Consider the following 19238-nt stretch of genomic DNA (forward strand, 5'->3'; position numbering starts at 1 on the left):
TGTCTGTCTGGAGGATTGGGAGCAGAGCAGAAGGTTGTGTGTCTGTCTGGAGGATTGGCAGCAAAAGGTTGTGTGTCTGTCTGGGGGATTGGCAGCAGAAGGTTGTGTGTCTGTCTGGGGGATTGAGAGCAGAAGGTTGTGTGTTTGTCTGGGGGATTGGCAGCAGAAGGTTGTGTGTCTGTCTGGGGGATTGGCAGCAGAAGGTTGTGGGTCTGTCTGGAGGATTGGCAGCAGAAGGTTGTGTGTCTGTCTGGAGGATTGGGAGCAGAGCAGAAGGTTGTGTGTCTGTCTGGGGGATTGGCAGCAGAAGGTTGTGTGTCTGTCTGGAGGATTGGCAGCAGAAGGTTGTGTGTCTGTCTGGAGGATTGGGAGCAGAGCAGAAGGTTGTGTGTCTGTCTGGGGGATTGGGAGCAGAGCAGAAGGTTGTGTGTCTGTCTGGAGGATTGGCAGCAGAAGGTTGTGGGTCTGTCTGGAGGATTGGCAGCAGAAGGTTGTGTGTCTGTCTGGAGGATTGGGAGCAGAGCAGAAGGTTGTGTGTCTGTCTGGGGGATTGGCAGCAGAAGGTTGTGTGTCTGTCTGGAGGATTGGCAGCAGAAGGTTGTGTGTCTGTCTGGAGGATTGGGAGCAGAGCAGAAGGTTGTGTGTCTGTCTGGGGGATTGGGAGCAGAGCAGAAGGTTGTGTGTCTGTCTGGAGGATTGGCAGCAAAAGGTTGTGTGTCTGTCTGGAGGATTGGGAGCAGAGCAGAAGGTTGTGTGTCTGTCTGGGGGATTGGGAGCAGAGCAGAAGGTTGTGTGTCTGTCTGGGGGATTGGGAGCAGAGCAGAAGGTTGTGTGTCTGTCTGGAGGATTGGCAGCAGAAGGTTGTGTGTCTGTCTGGAGGATTGGCAGCAGAAGGTTGTGTGTCTGTCTGGAGGATTGGGAGCAGAGCAGAAGGTTGTGTGTCTGTCTGGGGGATTGGGAGCAGATCAGAAGGTTGTGTGTCTGTCTGGGGGATTGGGAGCAGAGCAGAAGGTTGTGTGTCTGTCTGGAGGATTGGCAGCAAAAGGTTGTGTGTTTGTCTGGGGGATTGGCAGCAGAAGGTTGTGTGTCTGTCTGGGCGATTGGCAGCAGAAGGTTGTGTGTCTGTCTGGGGGATTGGCAGCAGAAGGTTGTGTGTCTGTCTGGAGGATTGAGAGCAGAGCAGAAGGTTGTGTGTCTGTCTGGAGGATTGAGAGCAGAGCAGAAGGTTGTGTGTCTGTCTGGGGGATTGGCAGCAGAAGGTTGTGTGTCTGTCTGGGGGATTGGCAGCAGAAGGTTGTGTGTCTGTCTGGGGGATTGGCAGCAGAAGGTTGTGTGTCTGTCTGGAGGATTGGGAGCAGAGCAGAAGGTTGTGTGTCTGTCTGGGGGATTGAGAGCAGAAGGTTGTGTGTCTGTCTGGAGGATTGGGAGCAGAGCAGAAGGTTGTGTGTCTGTCTGGAGGATTGGCAGCAGAAGGTTGTGTGTCTGTCTGGGGGATTGAGAGCAGAAGGTTGTGTGTCTGTCTGGGGGATTGGCAGCAGAAGGTTGTGTGTCTGTCTGGGGGATTGGCAGCAGAAGGTTGTGTGTGCAGCTCTTAGGGTGTGTATGGTATTACCCAGGGAGGATAGAGTTCCAGTGACTGGGCCAATTACAGACCTCCCTCTCTGTTCCTCTCTGTCCTTTCCTCTGTCTCTCCGTCCATCAGCCTGTTTCAGTCTCAACACTGTTCTCCGTCTCTCTCAGGACCTGGACAAGCCAGCCAGTATGACAGGCCGGATGAAGGGAGGAGGAGGAATAGGAGGAGGGGAGGAGGAGAGGGGTCAGGCCCCCTCCAGCAGACCATATCCCCCAGGACTACAGCCCGGAGGTCTGTCTGTCTGTCTGTCTGTCTGTCTGTCTGTCTGTCTGTCTGTCTGTCTCTGTCTGTCTGTCTGTCTGTCTGTCTTTCTGCTCCCCAATTCTTTGTCTGTCTGTCTGTCTGTCTGTCTCTGTCTGTCTGTCTGTCTGTCTTTCTGCTCCCCAATTCTTTGTCTGTCTGTCTGTCTGTCTGTCTGTCTGTCTGTCTGTCTGTCTGTCTGTCTGTCTTTCTGCTCCCCAATTCTTTGTCTGTCTGTCTGTCTGTCTGTCTGTCTGTCTGTCTGTCTTTCTGCTCCCCAATTCTTTGTCTGTCTGTCTGTCTGTCTTTCTGCTCCCCAATTCTTTGTCTGTCTGTCTGTCTGTCTGTCTGTCTGTCTGTCTGTCTTTTTCTGCTCCCCAATTCTTTCTCTGTCTGTCTGTCTGTCTGTCTGTTTGTCTGTCGATTTCAATTTCAATTAAAGGGCTTGTTGGCATGGGAAACATGTTAACATTGCCAAAGCATGTGAAGTAGATAATAAACAAAGTGAAAGAAATAATAAAAATTACACTCACAGAAGTTCCCAAAAAATAAACACATTTAAAATGTAATTTTACGTGCAAATAGTTAAAGAACAAAAGGGAAAATAAATATGCATAAATATGTGTTGTATTTACACTGGTGTTTGTTCTTCACTGGTTGCCCTTTTCTTGCAGCAACAGGTCACACATCTTACTGCTGTGATGGAACACTGGTATTTCACCCAGTAGATATGGCAGTTTATCAAAATTGAGTTTGTTTTTTAATTCTTTGTGGATCTGTGTAATCTGAGGGAAATATGTCTCTCTAATATGGTCATACATTGGGCAGGAGGTTAGGAAATGCAGCTCAGTTTCCACCTCATTTTGTGGGCAGTGAGCACATAGCCTGTCTTCTCTTGAGAGCCATGTCTGCCTACGGCGGCCTTTCTCAATAGCAAGGCTATGCTCACTGAGTCTCTACAAAGCTTTCCTTAACTTTGGGTCAGTCACAGTGGTCAGGTATTCTGCCACTCTCTGTTTAGGGTCAGTCACAGTGGTCAGGTATTCTGCCACTGTGCCCTCTCTGTTTAGGGCCAGTCACAGTGGTCAGGTATTCTGCCACGGTGTCCTCTCTGTTTAGGGCCAGTCACAGTGGTCAGGTATTCTGCCACTGTGCCCTCTCTGTTTAGGGCCAGTCACAGTGGTCAGGTATTCTGCCACTGTGCCCTCTCTGTTTAGGGCCAGTCACAGTGGTCAGGTATTCTGCCACTGTGCCCTCTCTGTTTAGGGCCAGTCACAGTGGTCAGGTATTCTGCCACTGTGCCCTCTCTGTTTAGGGTCAGTCACAGTGGTCAGGTATTCTGCCACTGTGCCCTCTCTGTTTAGGGCCAGTCACAGTGGTCAGGTATTCTGCCACTGTGCCCTCTCTGTTTAGGGCCAGTCACAGTGGTCAGGTATTCTGCCACTGTGCCCTCTCTGTTTAGGGTCAGTCACAGTGGTCAGGTATTCTGCCACGGTGTCCTCTCTGTTTAGGGTCAGTCACAGTGGTCAGGTATTCTGCCACTCTCTGTTTAGGGCCAGTCACAGTGGTCAGGTATTCTGCCACGGTGTCCTCTCTGTTTAGGGTCAGTCACGGTGGTCAGGTATTCTGCCAATGTGTACTCTCTGTTTACAGTGGTCAGGTATTCTGCCAATGTGTACTCTCTGTTTAGGGCCAGATATCATTCTAGTTTGCTCTGTTTTTTTTGTTATTTATTTGACACATTCTGCTGGTGTCCTGGGGCTCTGTAGGGTGTGTTGCCGTCCTGGGGCTCTGTAGGGTGTGTTGCCGTCCTGGGGCTCTGTAGGATGTGTTGCTGTCCTGGGGCTCTGTAGGGTGTGTTGCTGTCCTGGGGCTCTGTAGGGTGTGTTGCTGTCCTGGGGCTCTGTAGGGTGTGTTGCTGTCCTGGGGCTCTGTAGGGTGTGTTGCTGTCCTGGGGCTCTGTAGGGTGTGTTGCTGTCCTGCGGCTCTCTAGGGTGTGTTGCTGTCCTGGGGCTCTGTAGGATGTGTTGCTGTACTGGGGCTCTGTAGGGTGTGTTGCTGTCCTGGGGCTCTGTAGGGTGTTGCTGTCCTGGGGCTCTGTAGGGTGTGTTGCTGTCCTGGGGCTCTGTAGGGTGTGTTGCTGTCCTGGGGCTCTGTAGGGTGTGTTGCTGTCCTGGGGTGTGTTGTTGTCTGTCTGTAGGGTGTGTTGTTGTCCTGGGGCTCTGTCGGGTGTGTTGTTGTCCTGGGGCTCTGTAGGGTGTGTTGCTGTCCTGGGGCTCTGTAGGGTGTGTTGCTGTCCTGGGGCTCTGTAGGGTGTGTTGCTGTCCTGGGGCTCTGTAGGGTGTGTTGCTGTCCTGGGGCTCTGTAGGGTGTTGCTGTCCTGGGGCTCTGTAGGGTGTGTTGCTGTCCTGGGGCTCTGTAGGGTGTGTTGCTGTCCTGGGGCTCTGTAGAGTGTGTTGCTGTCCTGGGACTCTGTAGGGTGTGTTGCTGTCCTGGGGCTCTGTAGGGTGTGTTGCTGTCCTGGGGCTCTGTAGGGTGTGTTGCTGTCCTGGGGCTCTGTAGGGTGTGTTGCTGTCCTGGGGCTCTGTAGGGTGTGTTGCTGTCCTGGGACTCTGTAGGGTGTTTTGCTGTCCTGGGACTCTGTAGGGTGTGTTGCTGTCCTGGGGCTCTGTAGGATGTGTTGCTGTCCTGGGACTCTGTAGGATGTGTTGCTGTCCTGGGACTCTGTAGGGTGTGTTGCTGTCCTGGGGCTCTGTAGGGTGTGTTGCTGTCCTGGGGCTCTGTAGAGTGTGTTGCTGTCCTGGGACTCTGTAGGGTGTGTTGCTGTCCTGGGGCTCTGTAGGATGTGTTGCTGTCCTGGGGCTCTGTAGGGTGTGTTGCTGTCCTGGGGCTCTGTAGGGTGTGTTGCTGTCCTGGGGCTCTGTAGGATGTGTTGCTGTCCTGGGGCTCTGTAGGGTGTTGCTGTCCTGGGGCTCTGTAGGGTGTGTTGCTGTCCTGGGGCTCTGTAGGGTGTGCTGCTGCCCTGGGGCTCTGTAGGGTATGTTTGTGCTGCTGTCCTGGGTCTCTGTGGGGTCTAATTGTGTTGCTGTCCTGGGTCTCTGTAGGGTCTGTTTGTGCTGCTGTCCTGGGGCTCTGTAGGGTGTGTTGCTGTCCTGGGGCTCTGTGGGGTCTGTTTGTGCTGCTGTCCTGGGGCTCTGTAGGGTGTGTTGCCGTCCTGGGGCTCTGTGGGGTGTGTTTGTGTTGCTGTCCTGGGGCTCTGTAGGGTCTGTTTGTGCTGCTGTCCTGGGGCTCTGTAGGGTGTGTTGCTGTCCTGGGGCTCTGTAGGGTCTAATTGTGCTGCTGTCCTGGGGCTCTGTAGGGTGTGTTTGTGTTGCTGTCCTGGGGCTCTGTAGGGTCTGTTTGTGCTGCTGTCCTGGGACTCTGTGGGGTCTGTTTGTGTTGCTGTCCTGGGGCTCTGTGGGGTGTATTTGTGTTTGTGAACAGAGCCCCAGGACCAGCTTGCTGAGGGGAATCTTCTCCAGGTTCATCTCTCTGTAGGGTGTGTTTGTGTTCGTGTTTGTGAACAGAGCCCCCGGACCAGCTTGCTTAGGGGACTCTTCTCCAGGTTCATCTCTCTGTAGGGTGTGTTTGTGTTCGTGTTTGTGAACAGAGCCCCCGGACCAGCTTGCTGAGGGGAATCTTCTCCAGGTTCATCTCTCTGTAGGGTGTGTTTGTGTTCGTGTTTGTGAACAGAGCCCCCGGACCAGCTTGCTTAGGGGACTCTTCTCCAGGTTCATGTCTCTGTGGGGTGTGTTTGTGTTTGTGAACAGAGCCCCCGGACCAGCTTGTTTAGGGGACTCTTCTCCAGGTTCATCTCTCTGTAGGATGTGTTTGTGTTTGTGAACAGAGCCCCCGGACCAGCTTGTTTAGGGGACTCTTCTCCAGGTTCATCGCTCTGTAGGATGTGTTTGTGTTTGTGAACAGAGCCCCAGGACCAGCTTGCTTAGGGTCTCTTCTCCAGGTTCATCGCTCTGTAGGATGTGTTTGTGTTTGTGAACAGAGCCCCAGGACCAGCTTGCTTAGGGTCTCTTCTCCAGGTTCATCTCTCTGTGGGGCGTGTTTGTGTTTGTGAACAGAGCCCCAGGACCAGCTTGCTTAGGGGACTCTTTTCCAGGTTCATCTCTCTGTGGGTGATGGCTTTGTTTTTTGTTGTTGTTTACTTAACATTTATTTAACCAGGCAAGTTAGTTGAGAACAAATTCTTCTTTACAATGACGGCCTACCAAAAAGGCAATAGGCCTCCTATGGGGACGGGGGCTGGGATTCAAAACATAAAATAAAAGTACAATATAAATATAGGACAAATCACGCATCACAACAAGAGAGACAACACTACATAAAGAGACCTAAGGCAACAACATAGCAAGGCAGCAACACATGACAACACAGCATGGTATCAACACAACACAACAACAACATGGTAGCAACACAACATGACAACACAGCATGGTAGCAACACAACATGACAACACAGCATGGTAGCAACACAACACGACAACAACATGGTAGCAAGACAACATAATAACAACATGGTAGCAACACAACATGGCAACAACATGGTAGCAACACAACATGACAACAACATGGTATTAACACAACATTTACATTTTACATTTAAGTCATTTAGCAGACGCTCTTATCCAGAGCGACTTACAAATTGGTGAATTCACCTTCTTTACAATAGTGCATCTAAATCATTTAAGGGGGGGGGGGTGAGAAGGATTGCTTTATCCTATCCTAGGTATTCCTTGAAGAGGTGGGGTTTCAGGTGTCTCCGGAAGGTGGTGATTGACTCCGCTGTCCTGGCATCGTGAGGGAGTTTGTTCCACCATTGGGGGGCCAGAGCAGCGAACAGTTTTGACTGGGCTGAGCGGGAACTGTACTTCCTCAGTGGTAGGGAGGCGAGCAGGCCAGAGGTGGATGAACGCAGTGCCCTTGTTTGGGTGTAGGGCCTGATCAGAGCCTGGAGGTACTGCGGTGCCGTTCCCCTCACAGCTCCGTAGGCAAGCACCATGGTCTTGTAGCGGATGCGAGCTTCAACTGGAAGCCAGTGGAGAGAGCGGAGGAGCGGGGTGACGTGAGAGAACTTGGGAAGGTTGAACACCAGACGGGCTGCGGCGTTCTGGATGAGTTGTAGGGGTTTAATGGCACAGGCAGGGAGCCCAGCCAACAGAGAGTTGCAGTAATCCAGACGGGAGATGACAAGTGCCTGGATTAGGACCTGCGCCGCTTCCTGTGTGAGGCAGGGGCGTACTCTGCGGATGTTGTAGAGCATGAACCTACAGGAACGGGCCACCGCCTTGATGTTAGTTGAGAACGACAGGGTGTTGTCCAGGATCACGCCAAGGTTCTTAGCGCTCTGGGAGGAGGAAACAATGGAGTTGTCAACCGTGATGGCGAGATCATGGAACGGGCAGTCCTTCCCCGGGAGGAAGAGCAGCTCCGTCTTGCCGAGGTTCAGCTTGAGGTGGTGATCCGTCATCCACACTGATATGTCTGCCAGACATGCAGAGATGCGATTCGCCACCTGGTCATCAGAAGGGGGAAAGGAGAAGATTAATTGTGTGTCGTCTGCATAGCAATGATAGGAGAGACCATGTGAGGTTATGACAGAGCCAAGTGACTTGGTGTATAGCGAGAATAGGAGAGGGCCTAGAACAGAGCCCTGGGGGACACCAGTGGTGAGAGCGCGTGGCGAGGAGACAGATTCTCGCCACGCCACCTGGTAGGAGCGACCTGTCAGGTAGGATGCAATCCAAGCGTGGGCCGCACCGGAGATGCCCAACTCGGAGAGGGTGGAGAGGAGGATCTGATGGTTCACAGTGTCGAAGGCAGCCGATAGGTCTAGAAGGATGAGAGCAGAGGAGAGAGAGTTAGCTTTAGCAGTGCGGAGCGCCTCCGTGATACAGAGAAGAGCAGTCTCAGTTGAATGACTAGTCTTGAAACCTGACTGATTTGGATCAAGAAGGTCATTCTGAGAGAGATAGCGGGAGAGCTGGCCAAGGACGGCACGTTCAAGAGTTTTGGAGAGAAAAGAAAGAAGGGATACTGGTCTGTAGTTGTTGACATCGGAGGGATCGAGTGTAGGTTTTTTCAGAAGGGGTGCAACTCTCGCTCTCTTGAAGACGGAAGGGACGTAGCCAGCGGTCAGGGATGAGTTGATGAGCGAGGTGAGGTAAGGGAGAAGGTCTCCGGAAATGGTCTGGAGAAGAGAGGAGGGGATAGGGTCAAGCGGGCAGGTTGTTGGGCGGCCGGCCGTCACAAGAAGCGAGATTTCATCTGGAGAGAGAGGGGAGAAAGAGGTCAGAGCACAGGGTAGGGCAGTGTGAGCAGAACCAGCAGTGTCGTTTGACTTAGCAAACGAACACAACATGACAACACAGCATGGTACCAACACAACATGACAACACAGCATGGTAGCATCACAACATGACAACACAGCATGGTAGCAACACAACATAACAACAACATGGTAGCAACACAACATGATAGCAACACAACATGACAACAACATGGTAGCAACACAACAACAACATGGCAGCAACACATGACAACACAGCATGGTAGCAACACCACATGACAACACAGCATGGTAGAAACACAACATAACAACAACATGGTAGCAACACAACAACAACATGGTAGCAACACAACATGACAACACAGCATGGTAGCAACACAACATAACAACAACATGGTAGCAACACCACATGACAACACAGCATGGTAGCAACACAACATAACAACAACATGGTAGCAACACAACAACAACATGGTAGCAACACAACATGACAACACAGCATGGTAGCAACACAACATAACAACAACATGGTAGCAACACAACATGACAACACAACATGGTAGCAACACAACATGACAACAACATGGAAGCAACACAACATGACAACAACATGGCAGCAACACAACATGACAACAACATGGTAGCACCACAACATGACAACAACATGGTAGCACCATAACATGACAACAACATGGTAGCACCACAACACGACAACAGCATGGTAGCAACACAACATGACAACAACATGGTAGCAACACAACATAACAACAAATGGTAGCACCACAACACGACAACAACATGGTAGCACCACAACACGACAACAGCATGGTAGCAACACAACATGACAACAACATGGTAGCAACACAACATAACAACAAATGGTAGCACCACAACACGACAACAACATGGTAGCACCACAATATGACAACAACATGGTAGCAACACAACATGACAACAACATGGTAGCAACACAACATGGTAGCAACACAACATGGTAGCAACACAACATAACAACAACATGGTAGCAACACAACATGACAACACAGCATGGTAGCAACACAACATGACAACAACATGGTAGCAACACAACATGACAACAACATGGTTGCAACACAACATGACAACAACGTGGTAGCAACACAACATGGTAGCAACACAACATGACAACAACATGTTAGCAACACAACATGACAACAACATGGTAGCAACACAACAACAACATGGTAGTAACACAACATGACAACAACATGGTAGCAACACAACATGACAACAACATGGCAGCAACACAACATGACAGCAACACAACATGACAACAACATGGTAGCAACACAACATGATAGCAACACAACATGACAACAACATGGTAGTAACACAACATGACAACAACATGGTAGCAACACAACAACAACATGGCAGCAACACATGACAACACAGCATGGTAGCAACACCACATGACAACACAGCATGGTAGAAACACAACATAACAACAACATGGTAGCAACACAACAACAACATGGTAGCAACACAACATGACAACACAGCATGGTAGCAACACAACATAACAACAACATGGTAGCAACACCACATGACAACACAGCATGGTAGCAACACAACATAACAACAACATGGTAGCAACACAACAACAACATGGTAGCAACACAACATGACAACACAGCATGGTAGCAACACAACATAACAACAACATGGTAGCAACACAACATGACAACACAACATGGTAGCAACACAACATGACAACAACATGGAAGCAACACAACATGACAACAACATGGCAGCAACACAACATGACAACAACATGGTAGCACCACAACATGACAACAACATGGTAGCACCATAACATGACAACAACATGGTAGCACCACAACACGACAACAGCATGGTAGCAACACAACATGACAACAACATGGTAGCAACACAACATAACAACAAATGGTAGCACCACAACACGACAACAACATGGTAGCACCACAACACGACAACAGCATGGTAGCAACACAACATGACAACAACATGGTAGCAACACAACATAACAACAAATGGTAGCACCACAACACGACAACAACATGGTAGCACCACAATATGACAACAACATGGTAGCAACACAACATGACAACAACATGGTAGCAACACAACATGGTAGCAACACAACATGGTAGCAACACAACATAACAACAACATGGTAGCAACACAACATGACAACACAGCATGGTAGCAACACAACATGACAACAACATGGTAGCAACACAACATGACAACAACATGGTTGCAACACAACATGACAACAACGTGGTAGCAACACAACATGGTAGCAACACAACATGACAACAACATGTTAGCAACACAACATGACAACAACATGGTAGCAACACAACAACAACATGGTAGTAACACAACATGACAACAACATGGTAGCAACACAACATGACAACAACATGGCAGCAACACAACATGACAGCAACACAACATGACAACAACATGGTAGCAACACAACATGATAGCAACACAACATGACAACAACATGGTAGTAACACAACATGACAACAACATGGTAGCAACACAACATGACAACAACATGGCAGCAACACAACATGGCAGCAACACAACATGACAACAACATGGTAGCAACACAACATGGTAGCAACACAACATGACAACAACATGGTAGCAACACAACATGACAACAACATGGTAGCAACACAACATGGTAGCAACACAACATGACAACAACATGGTAGCAACACAACATGACAACAACATGGCAGCAACACAACATGACAACAACATGGTAGCAACACAACATGGTACATTATCGGTCACAGACAACAGCACAAAGGGCAAGAAGGTAGAGACAACAATACATCACACAAAGCAGCCACAACTGTCAGTAAGAGTGTCCATGATTGAGTCTTTGAATGAAGAGATTGAGATAAAACTGTCCAGTTTGAGTGTTTGTTGCAGCTCATTCCAGTCTCTAACTGCAGCGAAATGAAAAGACGAGGGACCCAGGGATGTGTGTGCTTTGGGGACCTTTAACAGAATGTGACTGGCAGAACGGGTGTTGTATGTGGAGGATGAGGGCTGCAGTAGGTATCTCAGATAGGGGGGAGTGAACGGGTGCTGTATGTGGAGGATGAGGGCTGCAGTAGGTATCTCAGATAGGGGGGAGTGAACGGGTGTTGTATGTGGAGGATGAGGGCTGCAGTAGATATCTCAGATAGGGGGGAGTGAACAGGTGTTGTGTGGAGGATGAGGGCTGCAGTAGATATCTCAGATAGGGGGGAGTGAACGGGTGTTGTATGTGGAGGATGAGGGCTGCAGTAGGTATCTCAGATAGGGAGGAGTGAACGGGTGCTGTATGTGGAGGATGAGGGCTGCAGTAGGTATCTCAGATAGGGGGGAGTGAACGGGTGCTGTATGTGGAGGATGAGGGCTGCAGTAGATATCTCAGATAGGGGGGAGTGAACGGGTGTTGTATGTGGAGGATGAGGGCTGCAGTAGTATCTCAGGTATCTCAGATATCTCAGGGGGAGTGAACGGGTGTTGTATGTGGAGGATGGGGGAGTGAACAGGTGTTGTAGGGATGAGGGCTGCAGTAGGTATCTCAGATAGGGGGGAGTGAACGGGTGTTGTATGTGGAGGATGAGGGCTGCAGTAGGTATCTCAGATAGGGAGGAGTGAACGGGTGCTGTATGTGGAGGATGAGGGCTGCAGTAGGTATCTCAGATAGGGGGGAGTGAACAGGTGTTGTATGTGGAGGATGAGGGCTGCAGTAGATATCTCAGATAGGGAGGAGTGAACAGGTGTTGTGTGGAGGATGAGGGCTGCAGTAGGTATCTCAGATAGGGGGGAGTGAACAGGTGTTGTATGTGGAGGATGAGGGCTGCAGTAGATATCTCAGATAGGGGGGAGTGAACGGGTGCTGTATGTGGAGGATGAGGGCTGCAGTAGATATCTCAGATAGGGGGGAGTGAACGGGTGTTGTATGTGGAGGATGAGGGCTGCGGTAGGTATCTCAGATAGGGGGGAGTGAACGGGTGTTGTATGTGGAGGATGAGGGCTGCGGTAGGTATCTCAGATAGGGGGGAGTGAACGGGTGCTGTATGTGGAGGATGAGGGCTGCAGTAGGTATCTCAGATAGGGGGGAGTGAACAGGTGTTGTATGTGGAGGATGAGGGCTGCAGTAGGTATCTCAGATAGGGGGGAGTGAACGGGTGGAGGATGAGGGCTGCAGTAGGTATCTCAGATAGGGGGGAGTGAACAGGTGTTGTATGTGGAGGATGAGGGCTGCAGTAGGTATCTCAGATAGGGGGGAGTGAACAGGTGTTGTATGTGGAGGATGAGGGCTGCAGTAGGTATCTCAGATAGGGGGGAGTGAACGGGTGGAGGATGAGGGCTGCAGTAGGTATCTCAGATAGGGGGGAGTGAACAGGTGTTGTATGTGGAGGATGAGGGCTGCAGTAGGTATCTCAGATAGGGGGAGTGAACAGGTGTTGTATGTGGAGGATGAGGGCTGCAGTAGGTATCTCAGATAGGGGGGAGTGAACAGGTGTTGTATGTGGAGGATGAGGGCTGCAGTAGATATCTCAGATAGGGAGGAGTGAACAGGTGTTGTATGTGGAGGATGAGGGCTGCAGTAGGTATCTCAGATAGGGAGGAGTGAACGGGTGTTGTATGTGGAGGATGAGGGCTGCAGTAGATATCTCAGATAGGGAGGAGTGAACGGGTGTTGTATGTGGAGGATGAGGGCTGCAGTAGATATCTCAGATAGGGGGGAGTGAACGGGTGTTGTATGTGGAGGATGAGGGCTGCGGTAGGTATCTCAGATAGGGGGGAGTGAACAGGTGTTGTGTGGAGGATGAGGGCTGCAGTAGATATCTCAGATCGGGGGGGAGTGAACGGGTGTTGTATGTGGAGGATGAGGGCTGCAGTAGGTATCTCAGATAGGGGGGAGTGAACGGGTGTTGTATGTGGAGGATGAGGGCTGCAGTAGATATCTCAGATAGGGGGGAGTGAACGGGTGTTGTATGTGGAGGATGAGGGCTGCAGTAGATATCTCAGATAGGGGGGAGTGAAGGGGTGTTGTATGTGGAGGATGAGGGCTGCAGTAGGTATCTCAGATAGGGGGGAGTGAACGGGTGTTGTATGTGGAGGATGAGGGCTGCAGTAGGTATCTCAGATAGGGGGGAGTGAGGCCTAAGAGGGTTTTATAAATAAGCATCAACCAGTGGGTCTTGAGACAGGTATACAGAGATGACCAGTTTACAGAGGAGGGTTCCTGTTTAAACCAGGCCTCTCTCTCTCTCTGTGTTCCTGTTTAAACCAGGCCTCTCTCTCTCTCTGTGTTCCTGTTTAAACCAGGCCTTTCTCACTCTCTGTGTTCCTGTTTAAACCAGGCCTCTCTCTCTCTGTGTTCCTGTTTAAACCAGGCCTCTCTCTGGGTTCCTGTTTAAACCACTCCTCTCTCTCTCTGTGTTCCTGTTTAAACCAGGCCTTTCTCTCTCTCTGTGTTCCTGTTTAAACCAGGCCTCTCTCTCTCTGTGTTCCTGTTTAAACGAGGCCTCTCTCTGGGTTCCTGTTTAAACCACTCCTCTCTCTCTCTGTGTTCCTGTTTAAACCAGGCCTTTCTCACTCTCTGTGTTCCTGTTTAAACCACTCCTCTCTCTCTGTGTGTTCCTGTTTAAACCAGGCCTATCTCTCTCTCTGTGTTCCTGTTTAAACCAGGCCTCTCTCTGTGTTCCTGTTTAAACCAGGCCTCTCTCTGTGTTCCTGTTTAAACCAGGCCTCTCTCTGTGTTCCTGTTTAAACCAGGCCTCTCTCTGTGTTCCTGTTTAAACCAGGCCTCTCTGTGTTCCTGTTTAAACCAGGCCTCTCTCTCTCTCTCTCTCTGTGTGTGTCCCTGTTTAAACCAGGCCTCTCTGTGTTCCTGTTTAAACCAGGCCTCTCTCTCTCTCTGTGTTCATGTTTAAACCAGGCCTCTCTCTCTCTGTGTTCCTGTTTAAACCAGGCCTTTCTCACTCTCTGTGTTCCTGTTTAAACCAGGCCTCTCTGTGTTCCTGTTTAAACCAGGCCTCTCCCTCTCTCTGTGTTCCTGTTTAAACCAGGCCTCTCTCTCTCTCTCTCTGTCTCTGTGTGTTCCTGTTTAAACCAGGCCTCTCTCTCTCTCTGTTTAAACCAGGCCTCTCTCTCTCCTCTCTCTCTCTCTCTCTCTCTCTCTCTCCTGTTTAAACTCTCTCTGTGTTCCTGTTTAAACCAGGCCTCTCTCTCTCTCTCTCTCTCTCTCTCTCTCTCTCTGTGTTCCTGTTTAAACCAGGCCTCTCTCTCTCTCTGTGTTCCTGTTTAAACCAGGCCTCTCTCTCTCTGTGTTCCTGTTTAAACGAGGCCTCTCTCTGTGTTCCTGTTTAAACCAGGCCTCTCTCTCTCTCTCTCTCTCTCTCTCTCTGTGTGTTGTTCCTGTTTAAACGAGGCCTCTCTCTCTCTCTCTCTGTGTTCCTGTTTAAACCAGGCCTCTCTCAATCTCTGTGTTCCTGTTTAAACCAGGCCTCTCTGTCTTCCTGTTTAAACCAGGCCTCTCTCTGTGTTCCTGTTTAAACCAGGCCTCTCTCTCTCTCTCTCTGTGTCCCTGTTTAAACCAGGCCTCTCTGTGTGTCCCTGTTTAAACCAGGCCTCTCTCTGTGTTCCTGTTTAAACCAGGCCTCTCTCTCTCTGTGTTCCTGTTTAAACGAGGCCTCTCTCTGTGTTCCTGTTTAAACCACTCCTCTCTCTCTGTGTGTTCCTGTTTAAACCAGGCCTATCTCTCTCTCTGTGTTCCTGTTTAAACCAGGCCTCTCTCTCTCTCTCTCTCTCTCTCTCTCTCTCTCTCTCTCTCTCTCTCTCTCTCTCTCTCTCTCTCTCTCTCTGTGTGTTCCTGTTTAAACGAGGCCTCTCTCTCTCTCTCTCTGTGTGTCCCTGTTTAAACCAGGCCTCTCTGTGTTCCTGTTTAAACCAGGCCTCTCTCTCTCTCTGTGTTCATGTTTAAACCAGGCCTCTCTCTCTCTGTGTTCCTGTTTAAACCAGGCCTTTCTCACTCTCTGTGTTCCTGTTTAAACCAGGCCTCTCTGTGTTCCTGTTTAAACCAGGCCTCTCCCTCTCTCTGTGTTCCTGTTTAAACCAGGCCTCTCTCTCTCTCTCTCTCTCTCTCTCTCTCTCTCTCTCTCTCTCTCTCTCTCTCTCTCTCTCTCTCTCTCTCTCTCTCTCTCTCTCTCTGTGTTCCTGTTTAAACCAGGCCTCTCTCTCTCTCTCTCTCTCTCTCTCTCTCTGTGTTCCTGTTTAAACCAGGCCTCTCTCTCTCTCTGTGTTCCTGTTTAAACCAGGCCTCTCTCTCTCTGTGTTCCTGTTTAAACGAGGCCTCTCTCTGTGTTCCTGTTTAAACCAGGCCTCTCTCTCTCTCTCTCTCTCTCTCTCTCTCTCTCTCTGTGTGTGTTCCTGTTTAAACGAGGCCTCTCTCTCTCTCTCTCTGTGTTCCTGTTTAAACCAGGCCTCTCTCAATCTCTGTGTTCCTGTTTAAACCAGGCCTTTCTCTCTCTCTGTGTTCCTGTTTAAACCAGGCCTCTCTCTCTCTCTGTGTTCCTGTTTAAACGAGGCCTCTCTCTGTGTTCCTGTTTAAACCAGGCCTCTCTCTCTCTCTCTCTCTCTCTCTCTCTCTCTCTCTCTCTCTCTGTGTTCCTGTTTAAACCAGGCCTCTCTCTCTCTCTGTGTTCCTGTTTAAACCAGGCCTCTCTCTCTCTGTGTTCCTGTTTAAACGAGGCCTCTCTCTGTGTTCCTGTTTAAACCAGGCCTCTCTCTCTCTCTCTCTCTCTCTCTCTCTCTCTCTGTGTGTGTTCCTGTTTAAACGAGGCCTCTCTCTCTCTCTCTCTGTGTTCCTGTTTAAACCAGGCCTCTCTCAATCTCTGTGTTCCTGTTTAAACCAGGCCTTTCTCACTCTCTGTGTTCCTGTTTAAACCAGGCCTCTCTCTGTGTTCCTGTTTAAACCAGGCCTCTCTCTCTCTCTCTCTGTGTCCCTGTTTAAACCAGGCCTCTCTGTGTGTCCCTGTTTAAACCAGGCCTCTCTGTGTGTTCCTGTTTAAACCAGGCCTCTCTGTCTGATCTCATACACAATAAACCACTACTGGAAGTGTTTTCAGTGATATCTAATGATTCAGGGGTTGGTTTTATGTTCAGCTGTTAGGCTTTTTTTTTAGTGAGATGAAGTTTCCGTTCAGAAAGTCCTGGAGATCTTGATGCTTTGCCCTATACCCTAAACCCTATTTAGGGTATAGGGTGTTCCCTAACCCTGTAACCTAAATCTGTCTTCTGTACCCTAGCCCTACATCCTAAACCCTAAGCTTGTTCCCTGTCTGTCTGCTACCCAGCTGTATCCTAACCCTGTCTCCTGTCTGTCTGCTACCCAGCTGAATCCAAACCCTGTCTGTCTGCTACCCAGCTGTATCCTAACCCTGTCTGTCTGCTACCCAGCTGTATCCTAACCCTGTCTGTCTGCTACCCAGCTGTATCCTAACCCAGCTGTATCCTAACCCTGTCTGTCTGCTACCCAGCTGTATCCTAACCCTGTCTGTCTGCTGCCCAGCTGTATCCTAACCCTGTCTGTCTGCTACCCAGCTGTATCCTAACCCTGTCTCCTGTCTGTCTGCTGCCCAGCTGTATCCTAACCCTGTCTCCTGTCTGTCTGCTACCCAGCTGTATCCTAACCCTGTCTCCTGTCTGTCTGCTACCCAGCTGTATCCTAACCCTGTCTGTCTGCTACCCAGCTGTATCCTAACCCTGTCTGTCTGCTACCCAGCTGTATCCTAACCCTGTCTGTCTGCTACCCAGCTGTATCCTAACCCTGTCTGTCTGCTACCCAGCTGTATCCTAACCCTGTCTGTCTGCTACCCAGCTGTATCCTAACCCTGTCTGTCTGCTACCCAGCTGTATCCTAACTCTGTTTGTCTGCTACCCAGCTGTATCCTAACCCTGTCTGTCTGCTACCCAGCTGTATCCTAACCCTGTCTGTCTGCTACCCAGCTGTATCCTAACCCTGTCTGTCTGCTGCCCAGCTGTATCCTAACCCTGTCTGTCTGCTACCCAGCTGTATCCTAACCCAGTCTCCTGTCTCTCTGCTACCCAGCTGTATCCTAACCCTGTCTGTCTGCTGCCCAGCTGTATCCTAACCCTGTCTCCTGTCTGTCTGCTACCCAGCTGTATCCTAACCCTGTCTGTCTGCTACCCAGCTGTATCCTAACCTGTCTGTCTGCTGACCAGCTGTATCCAAACCCTGTCTCCTGTCTGTCTGCTATCCAGCTGTATCCTAACCCTGTCTGTCTGCTACCCAGCTGTATCCTAACTCTGTCTGTCTGTTACCCAGCTGTATCCTAACCCTGTCTGTCTGCTACCCAGCTGTATCCTAACCCTGTCTCCTGTCTGTCTGCTGCCCAGCTGTATCCTAACCCTGTCTCCTGTCTGTCTGCTACCCAGCTGTATCCTAACCCTGTCTCCTGTCTGTCTGCTACCCAGCTGTATCCTAACCCTGTCTGTCTGCTACCCAGCTGTATCCTAACCCTGTCTCCTGTCTATCTGCTACCCAGCTGTATCCTAACCCTGTCTCCTGTCTGTCTGCTGCCCAGCTGTATCCTAACCCTGTCTGTCTGCTACCCAGCTGTATCCTAACCCTGTCTCCTGTCTGTCTGCTACCCAGCTGTATCCTAACCCTGTCTGTCTGCTACCCAGCTGTATCCTAACCCTGTCTCCTGTCTATCTGCTACCCAGCTGTATCCTAACCCTGTCTCCTGTCTGTCTGCTGCCCAGCTGTATCCTAACCCTGTCTGTCTGCTACCCAGCTGTATCCTAACCCTGTCTGTCTGCTACCCAGCTGTATCCTAACCCTGTCTGTCTGCTACCCAGCTGTATCCTAACCCTGTCTGTCTGCTACCCAGCTGTATCCTAACCCTGTCTGTCTGCTACCCAGCTGTATCCTAACCCTGTCTGTCTGCTACCCAGCTGTATCCTAACCCTGTCTGTCTGCTACCCAGCTGTATCCTAACCCTGTCTCCTGTCTGTCTGCTACCCAGCTGTATCCTAACCCTGTCTGTCTGCTACCCAGCTGTATCCTAACCCTGTCTGTCTGCTACCCAGCTGTATCCTAACCCTGTCTGTCTGCTGCCCAGCTGTATCCTAACCCTGTCTGTCTGCTACCCAGCTGTATCCTAACCCAGTCTCCTGTCTCTCTGCTACCCAGCTGTATCCTAACCCTGTCTGTCTGCTGCCCAGCTGTATCCTAACCCTGTCTGTCTGCTACCCAGCTGTATCCTAACCCTGTCTCCTGTCTGTCTGCTACCCAGCTGTATCCTAACCCTGTCTGTCTGCTGACCAGCTGTGTCCTAACCCTGTCTGTCTGCTACCCAGCTGTATCCTAACCCTGTCTCCTGTCTCTCTGCTACCCAGCTGTATCCTAACCCTGTCTGTCTGCTACCCAGCTGTATCCTAACCCTGTCTGTCTGCTACCCAGCTGTATCCTAACCCTGTCTGTCTGCTGACCAGCTGTGTCCTAACCCTGTCTGTCTGCTACCCAGCTGTATCCTAACCCTGTCTGTCTGCTACCCAGCTGTATCCTAACCCTGTCTGTCTGCTACCCAGCTGTATCCTAACCCTGTCTGTCTGCTACCCAGCTGTATCCTAACCCTGTCTCCTGTCTGTCTGCTACCCAGCTGTATCCTAACCCTGTCTGTCTGCTACCCAGCTGTATCCTAACCCTGTCTGTCTGCTACCCAGCTGTATCCTAACCCTGTCTCCTGTCTGTCTGCTACCCAGCTGTATCCTAACCCTGTCTCCTGTCTGTCTGCTACCCAGCTGTATCCTAACCCTGTCTCCTGTCTGTCTGCTACCCAGCTGTATCCTAACCCTGTCTGTCTGCTACCCAGCTGTATCCTAACCCTGTCTGCCTGCTACCCAGCTGTATCCTAACTCTGTCTCCTGTCTGTCTGCTACCCAGCTGTA

At 50.4% G+C, this 19238-nt stretch overlaps 1 protein-coding gene across 1 annotated transcript in view; it reads left to right on the top strand.

Moving 5' to 3' along the window:
• Nucleotides 1-1751: 1751 nt before the first annotated feature.
• The window catches only part of LOC135536901 (unconventional myosin-XV-like), a 43174-nt gene continuing 25687 nt past the window's right edge, over nt 1752-19238 (top strand). The window contains exon 1 of the mRNA XM_064963122.1: nt 1752-1864. Coding sequence (XP_064819194.1) covers nt 1762-1864 — 103 coding nt within the window. The 5' untranslated portion in view covers nt 1752-1761. The remainder of the gene's footprint in view (nt 1865-19238) is intronic.

The sequence above is a fragment of the Oncorhynchus masou genome, unplaced genomic scaffold, assembly GCF_036934945.1.
Source record: "Oncorhynchus masou masou isolate Uvic2021 unplaced genomic scaffold, UVic_Omas_1.1 unplaced_scaffold_682, whole genome shotgun sequence".
In the NCBI taxonomy this organism is placed as follows: domain Eukaryota; kingdom Metazoa; phylum Chordata; class Actinopteri; order Salmoniformes; family Salmonidae; genus Oncorhynchus; species Oncorhynchus masou.